Below are 16,334 nucleotides of genomic sequence, written 5' to 3'. Positions count from 1 at the left end.
GTCCAAAGTCACAAAATTACTAAATGGTGAATAATTTAGTAGTTTTAATAATGGTGAATAACTACTTGAAAAGGTAGCCTTACTCCAGAGTTAGTACACTTAACTGTTAAGAAATTCCGCTTTCTCTCAAAAATTTAATACAACAGGTCTTTGAAAAAGTGAAGTTCCTAAGAAAGTTTAAAGAGCGATTTGATATGGGAAACCAATTCCAGAGAAACTTTCAAAACAGCATTTACAATGTAAAATGTGGTATACCTTTCTTTTTTTTTGAGCAGATGTTTATTTGCCCTAAGCTAAGAGTCTCCTTCCTGTCACCTTCCTTTGCTGAACTATAATACAAATATACCTCAGGCACTGTTGTTCTGAACACATGTTCAGCATACAAAATGACATTTCTAATACACTACCTTCCGCTGGGATTTCTGCTGGGGTTAACAGCTGGATTTACTGCAGCATGCTCCATAAGGACTGTATCTCCCTCCAATTCAGTATTTCCTCACGGACTGAAATTTCACAAAGAAAAGATGGGACTGAAGACAAGAAGAGCTGAGGCGAAGCAGGCTAGGTTCACAGTACACCACCAGTAAGTCACAAACATGGGTGTCTGGCAACACTAAAAATCCAAGCAAGGCAGGCATCAGTTTTCTTGCCATTTTTCTTCCTAAGGAGGATGCTTTCCTATTTGCTAACTTCAACTAATAGGGGATGAAAAAACCCGTGAAATTAGGACAGAGACACTCACCTCCCTTTTTACTGTCCCCTTCTCCCCTGACATTCCATCTTTCAGATAGAAATGGAGAACACAATATCTTTGTCCTTTGATGGGTCTTCCTGCCTTCTCTTCCCAACTTGGAAATCCAACATGAAGAACCAGTGTTTTGAACCTTTACTCACAATCCAAATTCTGCAGGAAATGGGAGGAGTACCCAAGGGCTTCAAAATTCAATGGATCTCCTTTCCAGAGGCCAGAAGGTCAGTGGCCCACTCAGATTAAACTTCTCAGGGGATATGACCTAAGTATCTAATTAATCTTTATTTCTAAAAACCCCACAGCCCCTCTTCTAGTCAGAAAGCTGCTTTTTATGCAAGAGTCTTTTGGCTTCCAGCAACTGAAGAAGTCAGTCCCCATCTTGGCTTATTACAAGTGCCTTGGCTTTCCTGTGAAACACAAAAGGGGCTGGCTGGCCAACAGCCAGTCTGTTCACAGCAATGGAAAACATGAAACACCCTAAACTCCAACAATGGCGTGGGGTAAAATCAACTATGACAAAGCCACACCACAAAACAGTACAAGGCTGTTAAATGTGATGGTTCCACAGAGCTTTGCATAACGTAGGTAAATGCTGATAGTATTTTAAATGAAAAGGTAGAATGCAATACAGGATTTCAACTACTCAAAAAGAGGCACAGAAACAAAATGCAAAAACTTGAAGAAAACATTCAAATGTTAGTGAGTAAAGTTTCAGTGGGTGAAGGTCAGCATTTTTTTCCTTTTTCAACTTTTAGGTACATTCTAATTTTCAAAATAATATCTTACTTGGATTTAAAAAATAATCTTTAAAGGAGATTAAAATGATGATGAACTTTTTGGAAGTAAGTCAGTTACTGATACCTCTAAAATATCTTTCATATCTCAAATTTCAGCTGAATTTCCTGCTAGTCACTCTCCTATTTTCCCTATTGTTTTCTCTGCCTAAAATGAATCTCCCATGTCTATCTCCCCAATCCTGTCTATCCTTTGATGTCTAGCTCAAATGTCAATTCCCCCCTTGAAGTTTTCTCTAATTCTCTCTTCCTTTAAATCCCAAGTACTGTATGCATACTTTTCCAAGGCAATGAACATTTCTATCTAGCACTGTACTGATTTTAAGCTCATGTCCAAGTCTGAAAGAAGTTTCAGCTGCATGAGAAACTGAATGCATCTTTTACACACTGCATAATACCTTGCACATAGGAAGTATTCAGTGAACTTACAGATAAAGGAATACACATAAAGGAATACATTGGCAAGCAAACTGTTTAATTTTAGGTTTAACTTTGTAATCTGTCCTTATAAATGTTCCTATTCTTTAACCAAATAACATACTCCAAATTTTTCCCAAAGTTTCATAAAGTTATTAGCATCTTGCTTCATTGATGCCATCCAATATACAACATATCTGTCTTACTTAGATGTAACCACCTAAGAAGGGAAATACAGAAAAGCTTTTACTTTAAAAAAAAAACTCAGTGGGGAACTCCATGAGGGCAGGACCTATGAATCTTTCATTTTTGTGTTTTCTGGCACATGGTAAGTTTTCAATGCACACTTGTTAAACAAATGAAAAGAAATGTATGAGTGAATGAACAGGCATTGTCTGAGTGAGACAACCTGCCCTAGTCATGGCCTGTAGGGACCCGTCCATTCTGAGTGTTGGCTGCCATCAGGTGCTCACAGTGATTGCTACATTCGAGGACACTGGAAGCCCAGCTCTCATGATCTGCTCATTGTGAAATCCAATGCAGCTCCCTCGAGTTGTAAGCTGAAGGTTATGATATCTACCCAAAGAGTCCTTTTTAGAGTAATATTAGATTAAACCCATGCATAGGGCCCAGCATCTAGTAAAGCATGCTATGAATTGTCATAAGAGAGCTCACTGGAGTAACTATGGGTGAATTAATAAGCAAACATTTTTGTTCAAACCTTTTTGTAAAATTTAATTTTGGAACTTTGTAAAGAAATTTTCTGTGCTTCTCTTGAATAGAAGTACTTGAAAATGTAGATTAACTTGGTTTCTAGATGTCCTATCTAAGCAATGTACACTCTTAAATGCAAATCTGTTCTTATCAATCAAATCTGGTCTGGAAACCTTGCCAACAGAACATCAATATTAACTATTTTCTAATTGGACTGTAATGAAATCCACTAGCATAAACATGAAAACCCCTTCCTTCAAGCCTGTAATTCCAGCACTTTGGGAGGCCGAGGCGGGTGGATCATGAGGTCAAGAGATTGAGACCATCCTGGTCAACATGGTGAAACCCGGTCTCTACTAAAAATACAAAAAATTAGCTGTGCATGGTGGCGCGTGCCTGTAATCCCAGCTACTTGGGAGGCTGAGGCAGGAGAATTGCCTTATCCCAGGAGGCGGAGGTTGCGGTGAGCCGAGATCGCACCATTGCATTCCAGCCTGGGTAACAAGAGCGAAACTCTGTCTCAAAAAAAAAAAAAAGAAAACGCCTTCCTGATTTACTGATAGTAGATCAGTTACTGATAACTGATTTCAATTTGTAGTAGAAGGTTACTGATAGGTATTAAAGTCTTGCAGTTCACAAGCCACCTCTCCCGTCCACCAGGTATTGATATACACAGCTGTAACTGGGAGAACCCATGCAACTGGAATTCTGTTTGCTCTGAACTTAAGCACATTTCTGTCCTCTGTGTTCATATCTCTAAGAAAGCAACGTGAAAACATTCACTCTGGGTAGCTTGTGAGATTTAATTGAATAAAAATAGCATAAAGTTACCTTCTAAGGCAATGTTGTTGTGGTTGCACATGGTCTTATACTAAAACCGAGGTACTGTTCCTAATTTGTTTATTCTAAGGGAAATCACAGACACAGAGCAAAATAATCAGGTGAACAAAACTTTCAAACAACAGTTTTATTTTATTGTTTCAAAACAGGAGTGCCTGGTCTGTGTGCCCCTTGAGCTGTGGGCTTCAGGCTGAATTCCTCCTAGATAGGAAAGCTGTCTATGGCCTTCTGTCACAGTACTTGTGCCCCTTCTCTCCTCCCTTCCAGTGACTGAGCTCAAAAGCAAATTATCATCATGAGACTCACAAAGATACTGGTCTCACCAGAAGGAAGACCCTCCCTGACACTCATCAACTGTTAAGACTCTAACCAGCAGTTGCCCTTTTGTAACTGTGGTGCAAGTTTAACAGCTGATAAGCTGGTAATTAGACGACTGCAGGAAATCTGGAATTGAGGATCAGATGGCTTGCTATTGTGCATCTTTAATCTGGCCTTGCCCTACCTATGTACCATAGCAGGAAAACTGCGCAGACTGAGGCTAAGAGCTCAGTATTCTTATGTTCTCAGGGGAAAAAACAAAGCTGCTCATTTTAGAAAATCAAATCACCATCCACAAATCAAAACAGCAAAGTTCTCTTTTCCTGTGTTTTTCTCAGGCCTGTTTGGCTTATCTATGGAAACAGCTCATGCTTTTCAAAAAATGGGCTGAGCAGTCTTTCAATATTACGTTGCTAAGTAGTCCTTTCTAGGTTAAATGTGTTTACTCTTCAAAAAGGCTGAAATTTTACTCCAGTGGTTATACCCTATAGCGAACATGCAGTGAATCTACTTCTCCCACATGGAAGGAAGATGACAGTCACACAGCAGCACCTGATGGAGAAGCTGGCTTCCAGGAACCTGGTCCAGGACTTCCCAGACTTTACTGTGCATCCAGGTTACCTGGGGGCCCCGTTAAAATGACTAGTGTGATTCAGCAGTTCTGGGGTAGGGACAGAAATTACACATTTCTATTTCTTTTTCTTTTCCTTTTAGAGAGATTTTGCTCTGTTGCCCAGGCTGGAGTGCAGTGGTACAATCATCGCTCACGGCAGCCTCAAGTGATCCTCCCACCTCAGCCTCCCAAGTATGATACTGCAGGTTTCTAACAAGCTCCCTGGTGATCTCAGTGCTGCTGGTCCATGGGCTATATTTTGAGTAGAACAGAATTAGTTGGTATTTGAATCTTCATTTCTGTAATTGCTTCTTATCAAAGGACTAGACTGTGGCCGTGAGCTAGAGGCAGGAATGACATGTGTGGTATGATAGGAAAAAAGAGCAGGGCTAGGAATGGCACAGAAAAAGGCTGGAGTTCTAGCTCTACTATTTAACAGCCACATGACCTTGAACAATAATAGGGTCCCATTTGATAATATACCACTTGTTTCCTCCACACCAGGTAATGCTGTCTCATCAACGATATGGTTTTGCTGTGTCTCTACCCAAATCTCAACTTGAATTGTGTCTCCCAGAATTCTCACATGTTGTGGGAATTGAATCATGAGGATCAGTTTTTCCCATGCTATTCTCATAATAGGGAATAAGTCTCACGAGATCTGATGGGTTTATCAGGGGTTTCCACTTTTGCTTCTTCCTCATTCTCTCTTGCTACAACTAAGTAAGAAGTGCCTTGTGCCCTCCGCCATGACTGTGAGACCTCCCCAGCCATGTGGAACTGTAAGTCAAATTAAACCACCTTTTCTTCCCAGTCTCAGATATGTCTTTATCAGCAGCATGAAAACGGACTAATACAATAAGAAATATCATAAATCAATGTTCATGTGGTTGTTTAAACCATATTTCCTACTGTTTGGTAAAATTCTAAAGAGTCTCTATTACATTCAAAGAGTTCTGAATTGGAAAGATTTTTTTCAAGTATCTTAAGTATGGTTATATTTTTCTTATACTTGAATGACAATTATAAAACTAAGAGGGACAAAGAGGAAAGAGACCAAATAATTAGTATAAATTTCAAAATTTTAAATAAGGTAGGAATTTTACCACTTGAAACCTGTATTGTATAGAAAAGCAAGACTGTCAGATAATAGAAGATACCTGTATCTTTATTTGCTCTCTTGAGCCTCAGAGAAAACCTATCAGTAGAGAGAAATTCTCAAAAGAAACACAGGCTGGGAGTGGTGGCTCACGCCTGTAATCCCAGCATGTTGGGAGGCCGAGGCAGGCGGATCACAAGGTCAGGAGTTCAAGACCAGCCTGGCCAACATAGTGAAACCATGTCTCTACAAAAAATGCAAAAAATTAGCCAGGTGTGGTGGTATAATCCCAGCTACTCAAGAGAATTGCTTGAACCCGGGAGGTGGAGGTTGCAGTAAGCCAAGATTGCACCATTGCACTCCAGCCCTGGCAATAGTGTGAGACTATGTCTCAAAATAAATAAATAAAATGCCTGTTCCTCAGGTATCCCATATCAAAAACAAAGAACAGAGGCAAAGCACAAGGCATGGTTTTCATAAGACAGAAGATATGTTTCTCTTTAACCCTACATGGGATATTTAAGGAGAGAATTTGCCATTATAAAAAAAAGCATTACCCAAGGCTGACAGAAATAAGTTTGCTGTTCCCAAACATGTGTTTACATGTGCAAATAAAATAGGGTCAGATCTGATAGTCTGGGGTGTAAGTCATGTTCAGTCTTAATACCTAAGGAATATGGTGCCCATTATGATACTGAAGATGAGCATAATTTCTCTCCTCCGGCATTGCACTCTCTTTTTTATGGCTACTTAAAGGGATCAGTATTGTAATTTTTAAGAGATGACATACAGGAAAGTTTACTGAAAGCATCTGTCACCACAAGTAGTGTAAACTCAAGAAACTATAGCATTAGAAAGGAAAGTCAGATGGACCAGAAGTTCATAAAAAAATCATGCACATTTAATGTGCCCTTTCCTTTATAAAGAAAAATGAACTTTAAGAACAATGAAAAACTAGCCTGGAACAGGAACTGTGGAACTTTTTTTCTTTGAAATACTCAAAATATGACTCTTCCATCTAATTCTTCTATCCAGCCAATCAGTTATGAAGTCCTGCTTTATTCTATTCCCGGATCTCTCTGGCATCTGCCCCTGTCTCACCCTCACCCTAGGTGGAGTATTAATCTGTTCTTTCCTGGGCTACTGCAAAGCTTCCTAGTTAATATTCCTGCCGGCAGTCTTCCTCCTGTCCTTTCTTCCATTCTCTACACAGAAGCCCAACTAACTTTTCAAAAATGTAAGTTTTATCATGTTACCTGATTAAAGCCCTTGACTGGCTCACAACAATATACAAGATAAAACCATGTTTAGTAATAACAAGGCTTCACAAAGACTTACATAATCTGGTTCGAGCATCACACTTATATCATCCACTCCAAACACACACACACACACACACACACAGTGCAACCACAACAACCAGTTCTGTATAACTTGACAACCTCTTCTTCCTCCTCCATCACCTGGAAAATTCTTACCCATCATCGATGATTTAGCATAGATGTCACTGACTCTGGGACCCTTCTCTAACCCACAACTTTGGGTGAAGGGCTCATTTGGGATCCCCTGCTTCTTTCATCTGACCCGTATGTACAAGTATGGGCTCTGGAGTCAGACTGCCCAGATTCAAATAGCAAGCATGCCTTTTAAATGGGGTGATCTTCAGCAAGTACTTAAGCTCTCTGTACTTCAGCTTCCTCATTTGTAAAGTGGGAATAATCATAGTGCTTACTTCAAGAGGCCTGTTTTGAGTATTAAAGGTGTTAATATTGAAATGACTTAAAAGAAGGTCTGACATTTCATTATTGCTCGATACATTTTAGGCAATGGCAATGATAAAAGTGGTAGTGACATCATTCTATTCTCACACTGTAAGTCTTTTACCCTTGATTATATGCATTGCAAAAGCAGGTCTATGATTATCCTTCCTGCATGGTACTTGACCTACATCAAACATGCAATGTATTGTTTATTTTCAAATAAGTATATGCCGAGGATTAAAACCAAGAATGTCCCCATTCCTGAAGGGAAGCCAGCCTTTTCTGAATTACATGGGTATATTTTCTCCTATGTAACATTAAAGTATTTTTCAAAAATAAAATATAGAAAGTACCTTCTATGTATCCAACACTGATAGGTACCCAGGCAGGCAAAATGAAATGAAAAATAAAAAAATCCCTGTAGCTAGAAGCTCACAGGTAAGTCAAGTTCACTAGTAACCGTGAACAAACAAGGTGGGCCTTTTCATTAGACCAAAGAAGAAACTGACCTTGCCTGATATCATCCAAGATCATCTTTTTATTTTAAGGGTATGCTCACTATGAAATTTGTTACACTTTCACACCCTGGGGACCAGAACAAACTCCAAAACAATTTGATTAGTGGCTCCAAGGGGAGAACTCCAGTAGCTTATTTGCTTTGCACAGAAGAACTGAATAAATATATGACTTGCCAAAATAAAATATACTTAGAAACTGCTAAAGCAATGTTGTCCAAGCCTACATTTCATTCAGGGTAGAGGGGGAATGAGGGGAGGAGAGGAGATGAGATTGAGACACAGACTCTGTATAGACTAGGTTGGAGACCTGCAGCTATGGTGGTAACCATGACAGCAGGTAAAGCATCAGTAATGCCCCATATTAGACTTCTGATTGCCAGTTAGCATCCTCATTAGCAGAACATAAATTATGACTACTAAAGCATGCGTAATGTTTTAGGTACAAGCCCCTGATCTAATTTAGTTTCATGAAATTATTTTCAAGTGATACAGCAGAACCTCATGGCAACAACAACAAATTTCTGTATTAAGAAATTTTTATACCTAATTATTCATAGCACCTTGATATTTTCTTTCTTTTTTTTTTTTTTTTTTTTGACACGGTTTTATTCTGTTGCCCAGGCTGGAGTACAGTGGTGTGTTCATAGTTCACTGCAACCTTGACTTCCCAGGCTCATGTGATCTTCCTCTGTCAGCCTCCCAAGCAGCTGGGACTATTAGGTGCATGCCACCACACCCAGCCATTTTATTTATTTATTTGTTTTGGTAGAGATAGGGTCTTGCTTTGTTGCCCAGGCTGGTCTCAAACTCCTGAGCTCAAGAGATCCTCCCTCCTCAGCCTTCCAAAATGTTGAGATTACAGGCATAAGCCACCACACCCAGCCCCCCATGCTTTCTTAATCAAAGGTCAAATCACGTCCCTCTAAAATCCAAAAAGCACAACCCTAAAAGCCTAAATTAATATACTTAGTCTGAATAATATATGTGACTTCTGATCCCAGGTACAAGTGTTATAAAGAATTCCACTACAACCCTTCTTGGAAGAAGCTAAATGTTTCTGATAAGTCATCTTACTGGTTCACAAAACATTTTATGTAAGGTGTATTATTTACTCACACCTCACATTGTTCGGAAACATTTTTTACAGGGATAAGTAATCTGGACAAGCAGTTGTCACCTTAATTATAGATGTACATAATTCGTGTACAAAAAATAGTAATGACAAGGGCAATATCTCTAAAATGACAGTAAGCTTAAATGCAAAAGAAAAGCTAAAACTTAGTGGTTGTAAGCATAAACTTTGTGAATAGAGAGTCCTGGGTTCAAGAGCTCTTAAATGAGGTTATGTGAATCCTGGGCATGGTAACTAACTTCTTTCAACTTCAGCTTGCTTAACTGTTAAATGTTGCTAACAATACTACCTACCTGATAAAGTTGTGAGATCATGAATGCATTATGCAGAATGTCTGAGGCAGACTAAATGCAAACAAACTTCCTGCTTTTTTTTTTAAACCTCTGACAGTTCAGCTAAGCCTGAGCAGCATAGAGTTGTCAGGGTCCTGCTTTCAAATAAGATATAAAATGGACAACTTGAGGCAATGAGCAATCACAGAACCCTTCAGAAAAGAGGTGGGGGATAAGTCCTCAAAAGGTAGATGAATCCACAGCTGGATAATTACATTCTGCCCAATAAGGCCTTTAAAACACTAAAACTGAATGTTGTAACCTTTTCTTTTTCTCAGCTGTTGGCTAGCAATGCTTTCTCCTGCTGCAAATGATAAACCAATTTCTACAATGAGTCATCAAAATATGCTGAAATTTGTCTGGAAGAAAGGCTCTCTGTGAATAGGGCCAAAAATGAGTCCATCTTTTCAAATGAAAGTATGGGTGGCTTCACTGATCTTTCCACGATAGTATGGAAATCAACAAATAATTCATTTAAAAATATTTGTATCTTTTGGAAAACTCATTGAGGTCGCATAAATGGGCACTTAGTACATTCTAGGTTGCATATTTGATTTAAATATTAGAATGGAAAGCATTCCATTTCTTGAGTTTTGTCTAATTTTATTGATCCTACCCAGAAATCATAATTAAACTACATAACATGTTTCATCATCAATAAAGAATACTTAGTTTGAAGTTGCCCAGTAAAGAGAAGGCATTTATCTTTATTTTTTTATCATGACTAGGAACCAAAGTAGGGTTCATTATATCCATGTTATTTTTAAAAATACATGGAGAGTTTGAATTAAAAAAATATGTGATTCTTTCAAAATGCAAGTCATGAATGGTACATACATATAACAGAATACTAATCAGCAATATAAAGAAATGGATTATACAAGAAACGACATAGACGAAGCTCAAATGCATTCTACGAATATCACATTCCATACACTTTGTATGAATCCTTTTCCATGACATTCTGGAAAAGGTAAAGCTAGTAGTGATGGAGAATAGATCCCTGGTTACCAGGAGGTATGGATGGGAAGAGAGCTGGAATACAAACAAACAACAGACAATAATTTTTTTGAGTAATGTCACTGTTTTGTATCCTATTATTACAGTGATGACAAGATTCACTGAATTTGTCAGCTCTCATATAACATATCAAAAGTATGAATTTACCATTTGTACCTTTTAAAATAAATATTATAAAGGAAAAAATGTAATTCACTGTTTAGTGAGGCTTAATATTATTTTAAGCTGTAATAGGTAGTTTCTCTTGACTAAAAAGAAACTTCATTAATAAAATCCCAGGGGAATCTATTTTTTTTTAAATACTGTAGTATGTACCATGTATTGTCTCTGTACCTTGCCATCCCACTCTTCCTTGGTTAGGGAGGCCAGAAAACTATACATTAAATTTCCAAGACTCCTATGCATCTGAGTTCCACCAATCAGAAGGACTTGAATATTTAAAGGGCAGTGGCCATCTTCCTGCTGCTACTGGCCCTGGCAATCACAATTTGAAAGATACATGTTTAACAGGAAGTTACAGCAGCAATAGCAACAGTGGGTGTGCTCCTGAGCTCAAAAGTCTAGTGGTAGCTACATCATTCCTCATTATTCGCCAGCCATTCAGGACATTTTCTAAGCACCCAATCCCCTGTATTAAATCTTTCCTGTGTGAAATACCTAGAATGGTTTTTTGTCTTTGCCTTGATCGCTGTTGATATAAGAGTCAGTTTATTTATAAAATGTTACCTGTCATGGATCTTTCTTTTCTTTCTTTCTTTCTTTTTTTTTTTTTTTTTTTTTTTTGAGACAGTCTTGCTCTGTCGCCAGACTGGAGTGCAGTGCAGTGGGACAATCTTGGCTCACTGCAACCTCCACCTCCTGGGTTCAAGCAATTCTCCTGCCTCCTAAATAGCTGGGACTACAGGTGTGCAATTTTGTATTTTAGTAGATATGGGGTTTCACTGTTTGGCAAGGATTGTCTTGACTTCTTGACCTCATGATCCACCCACCTCGGCCTCCCAAAGTGCTGGGATTACAGGTATGAGCCACTGCATCCGGCCTGTCATGGATCTTTTTATGACAAAATTATTCAGAAGTTTCAGAAACGTTTGATTTAAATCCAGCAAAACATAGCCAAAGTGAAACAACCTCTGTTAAATGGATTTTTCAGTAGCACTCAGTCCTTGCTCACTGTGTTGAAATGATGACATAGTTGAACACATTATCTCTTATGGATGACGGCTCCAGGCTAATGCCAGTAGTATTAACCATAGCAGAGAAACAACTCCACTTCTAATGTACTTCAAATAAAGTCTCAGAATTGAGCTTGTTAATCCTAACTGGTCAAATCTTGGCATCTTCTCCATTCCTGAACCAAAAGCATTCCATCCTTAGCTGTGGAAAGTCATAGCCAAGGTCACTCCCATCACTGATAAATAAAACCAGAACATAAAACCTATTACTAACTGATTAAATGTTTGCAAATCCGTGTATTTTAAATGTATCTTTCCTTTTCTGTTAACAACTAATCAGATTAGTTAAGCCTAAAATGAGTGCTGTAGACTTGTTTAAAGAAAAACTTCCCAGGAGGCTTTGCAAGCATAGCCTAAAGTATTAGGAATGAGCCTCATTTTTTAATCCCATGTGAATGAGCTACCTGCATTGTTACACCTTTAAGGAGGATCTGTAAGCAAATTCAGTATGCTTACCCACCTTGCTCAAAGGCTAAAACAAGCAGTGCATTTGGGGCAAGGTATGTAACGACAAGGTTCATAGGAGAAATGGAACAATGAGGATAAGGGTCATAGATGTGTAGCTAAAAATACCTTCTCATTAGGTGCAAATGAATTTTCTATTAAAGAAATGATTATGATATGCATGTAGCCTAGGCATTATAAAAATAAAAAAAGAGTTAGCCTGGGCTAATTATATCGTTTCTTTACCTCTAAAGCAGCGGTAGCTCATGATAATGGATGCAGATAGACTTTGTCCCTTAACAACATTTCTGCTTCAGCAGTGGAGGTTGATAGTCTTTCCTACTTAACATCATCCCCCCTTGTATGGGTAAGGGCACTGATATTCATCTAGAAATCCTTTTTTGCTGTCAGTTTCTGAGGTTCCGGTTACAATAACTCTAGAAGTGAAAGACTATGACCTGGGCTATGACCTGCCACAGCTGGAGATGGAATGCTCTTGGTTCAAGAATGTACAGAATACCCAGATATGACCAATCAAGATTAACAAGCTCAGTTCTGAGATTTACTTGAGATACTTTGAAATTAGTCTTACTCTGCTATGTTTGGAATAATGGTATATCAGCCTGGAGCTGTCAATGACTGAAATGGGAAATGAAACACAGCAGAAAATATGGCAGAGAAACAGAAAGAAACCAAGTATGATCAGACTGGTTGAGGTCCTTGACCCAGCCATGGGTTCAATGAGAACTGAAAGTTACCTTTGTCTCACTTAAAACTCCTGGGTGAACATATTTATTAATTTTGATAGTTGGTTTATATTTGTTTTTGTCATCAAAAAGGTCTTTACTGATTAATTGCTTTAGTCCATTTTCTGTTGCTTTATAATAAAATACCTGAAACTGGGTTTATAAAGAAAAGAAATTTATTTCTTACAGTTATAGAGGTGGAGAAGTCCCAAGTCAAGTCAGGGAGCTGCATCTGGTTAAGGGCCCTCTTGCTGGTGAGGACTCTTTAAACAGGGGAGAGAAAGAGACACCTGACCATGTTAGCAGACTAGCCTCCTTGCCATGTAATGCCCCATGCCACCTCAGGGAGGTATGCTAACATGGTCAGGTATCTCCTACTCTTCTTATAAAGCTACAGATCCACTCCCATACTAACCTATTACTCCATAAATCCATGCACAAATTAATTTATTCATGAGGGCAGGGCCATCATGAACTCACTTCTCAATACTGCCACATTGGAGATTAAGTTTCAACATAAGTTTGGGAGGGGACAAATAGGTAAATTATAGCACTGACACTGAAGATTAATCTTCAGCCCAAAATGTATATTTTCCATATATTTTCAAATATCTAAGCAGAAGTACTTAAGCTTTCATGAGATTTTCAGATGAGTTTTAACCACCAAAAAAGGTCAAGAACTAATTTTCTAGAGAAAAAAATCAACTAAAATTTGCCCTTTTATGATATATTCTTATTACAAGTAACAATTCTTTTAAAAACCTTGACTAATGTCTACTTCTAAACAGAAAAACAGATATTGAATAACCACAGAAGAAAAGAAAGGAAGTAATTAACAACAGAAGGCCAGTGTTCTAGGACTCCTAGCTCTAGGAATTTTTCTTGATTCCCCAAGTCATAGCAAATATGTTGAAGGCACCCACAGCAAACACAGCTTACCAGTAAGTCATAAAGACGATTTACAGTTACAAGTCGATATAATGTCCTAGTTGACAAAATGGTTGAGAAAATATCATATTTGAAACATATTTAATGAAAGGCACTTCAATATTGTTGTTTTCTTCTCATAATTTGAAGCCAATAAATTTCCCAGTACCTAGGAACTGTGACTAGAGAAAGCACCTAAGTTTTGGAGGGAACAAATGATTAAAATAGTTATTTTTTAAAAGTTGCTACATAAGAATCTACATGTAGTGTGCCATGCTCCATTTCCACCCATTTTATCATAAATCTGCTCTGTTCTATTTGTGAAATCTCAAGTTGCCTATCTCTATCCAAGGTACTGCTTCACGGGGCTAGTTCTTCCTTGTTAATTTAGAAGTTCTGCTGCAGATCCTTAAGGATTCTTTCCCATACATTTTGCAGTTTAATGTTAACCTAATTTAAAATTCATCACATTTTAACATTAATCTTCTAATTTATAATGCTATTGAGATCCACACAAATACAGAAATGTAGCCACGAATCAAGATCTCAGTGTATCTTGAAATCAAAACGCAAAGAACAAACCCTCAATGTTCTACCCAGCCTCCACTTTAGAAAAGTGGTCTGACACTAGAAAAAAATAATTTTAAAACGTTCAAGTAATATAGGGAGTCAGACTGAAATGGCAGCTTTCAAAAGGGAGAAAAAAAGGAGAAAGAAATCAAAAGTGTTAAGCAATTTTTTATGAATAATTTTTTTAAAAAGGCTTAAAAACCACAAACAGGTAAAACACAATGAAAAAAATAGCTACTATTAAATTGATATAGGTTCCAACTCACAGGGCCAAAAATTTTTTTTTCTGGATTTGATTTCAGACATGTAGGGTGGGACAGCTTAGTGATTGGTACATATCACGAAACTAAGTGAAAGCTGACATTACGGTCCTAACATCTTTATCTAAACAGTGCTTCTCAGACTTTACCCTGCAAAGGAATTACCAAGTGAACCTGTTAAAAAACAATAACAACAACAACAACAAAATGCAGATTCTCATTCAGTAGATCTGGGGCAGAGAGAGAGATTCTGGTATTTTCCCCAGTTCTCCAGTGATATCGATAGACCCATCAGGAGACCACATGTTGTACAGCAAAGCTCCATATTTCAGTATTTCCCTTAACAGTTCCCCTTCCACTTGAAGCTGCTTGCCAACATGTTTCTTTCTAGTGTTAAACATTTACATGTTTAGCAAATGATTTCTTTTCACCATAGGTAAAAAGAGTATTTCTCAACTTTATTTTTTCCAAGTCCTTTTTTAGAGGAGCGTTCCTCAAATTTGAGCATGCATTGAAATCTCTTGAAGGGCTGATTAAAACAGCTGGGTCCCATTCCCAAAGGTGCTTCTTCAGTAAATCTGTGGTGGGCCTGAGAATACCCATTGTGGCAGGGTATCCATCAATGGCACTGCTAGAAGTTTCTGTAAGAATTTATGCTAATGGAAAATCTTTACCATCAGAGAATGGTCAAGTATGGGAGCTTCAGAGGACCTGAGATTAATATTTTCCAGGCTCTCCTTTTGGAGTTAAGGTATTCAGCACCAGAAAGATTAAGTACCCAAGGCCACAGAACTGGTTAAGGAAGCACCATGAGAATCAGAATTCTATTCTTTTGTTGCTACTCCAGGAGTCTTGCCCCTGTACCACCTAGCTGCTGGTCATTTTTTTTTTTTTTTTTTTTTTTTTGAGACAGAGTCTCATTCTTTTGCCCAGGCTGGAGTGCAGTGTCACAACCTTGGCTCACTGCAACCTTCACTACCGGAGTTCAAGTGATTTTCATGCCTCAACTTCCTGAGTAGTTGGGATTACAGAGGTATGCCACCATGCCCACCTATTTTTTGTATTTTTAGTAGAGATGGGGTTTTGCCACATTGGCCATGCTGGTCTTGAACTCCTAACCTCAAGTGATCCATCTGCCTTGACCTCCCAAAGTGCTGGGATTGCTGACATGAGCCACCACACCCAGCCTGGTCATCTTTATCAAGTATATCTAAATCACTCACTGATGGTCCCTAATAAAGCAATACCGAACGTATTTTGGTCCCAGTCATTCTCTTTTTAGAAATAATCTCCAAGAAAGTGTTTCTAAATGTGGTGCGAGGGCTTCCTCTATCAAAATCACAATGAGGCTTGGACTTGCTTAAATAGATCATTGGAGTTGCCCCAAAACTAATGATTTTGTTGTCTTTGGATGGTATCTGGGAAAACGCATTTTAACGAGCATATCTACCCACATTTACATATGTGACTATTTGGTAAACAGGTCAACAGGATAATGTCTCTCAACATTGGCTGCACGTTAGAATCTCAGGGGAGGGAAAGGATTAAAAATCCCATAGTCGAGGCTCCACCCAGAGCAATTACTTTGGATTCTCTGGAGATGGGTCTTAGGCATCAGTAGTTTTGAAAACTCCCCAGGTGATTCCAATGTGCAGCTCAGGTTGAGAAACAGTGCTTCAAAGATATACTTCCACATGCCTATTCAAGAAAAGGACATTACATTTCCAGACAAAATGAAACTGTTTTAATAAATATAGAAGTTTGGTCACACACAAAAAAAATTAAGTGCATTAGAGCAATTGGCTTCAACAATTCCTACATAATCTAGTGAAATTATACATTTCTAG

The 16,334-nt window shown here is 38.3% G+C and overlaps 1 protein-coding gene across 7 annotated transcripts in view; it reads right to left on the bottom strand.

Moving 5' to 3' along the window:
• Positions 1-16,334, bottom strand: part of PLCB4 (phospholipase C beta 4) — a 397,376-nt gene that overhangs the window by 189,980 nt on the left and 191,062 nt on the right. For 4 of the 7 annotated variants that reach the window (XM_035298339.3, XM_035298350.3, XM_035298340.3 and 1 more), the window contains exon 1: positions 743-864. The exons of the other annotated variants lie outside the window; for them this stretch is intronic. In XM_035298339.3, coding sequence (XP_035154230.3) covers positions 743-775 — 33 coding nt within the window. In that variant the 5' untranslated portion in view covers positions 776-864. Of the gene's footprint in view, positions 1-742; positions 865-16,334 lie in introns of those variants that run through there. 7 annotated transcript variants of the gene reach the window in all.

This window comes from Callithrix jacchus, chromosome 5, assembly GCF_049354715.1.
Source record: "Callithrix jacchus isolate 240 chromosome 5, calJac240_pri, whole genome shotgun sequence".
NCBI classification, from domain to species: Eukaryota; Metazoa; Chordata; class Mammalia; order Primates; family Cebidae; genus Callithrix; species Callithrix jacchus.
This window is presented reverse-complemented; position numbering and strand designations above follow the sequence as displayed.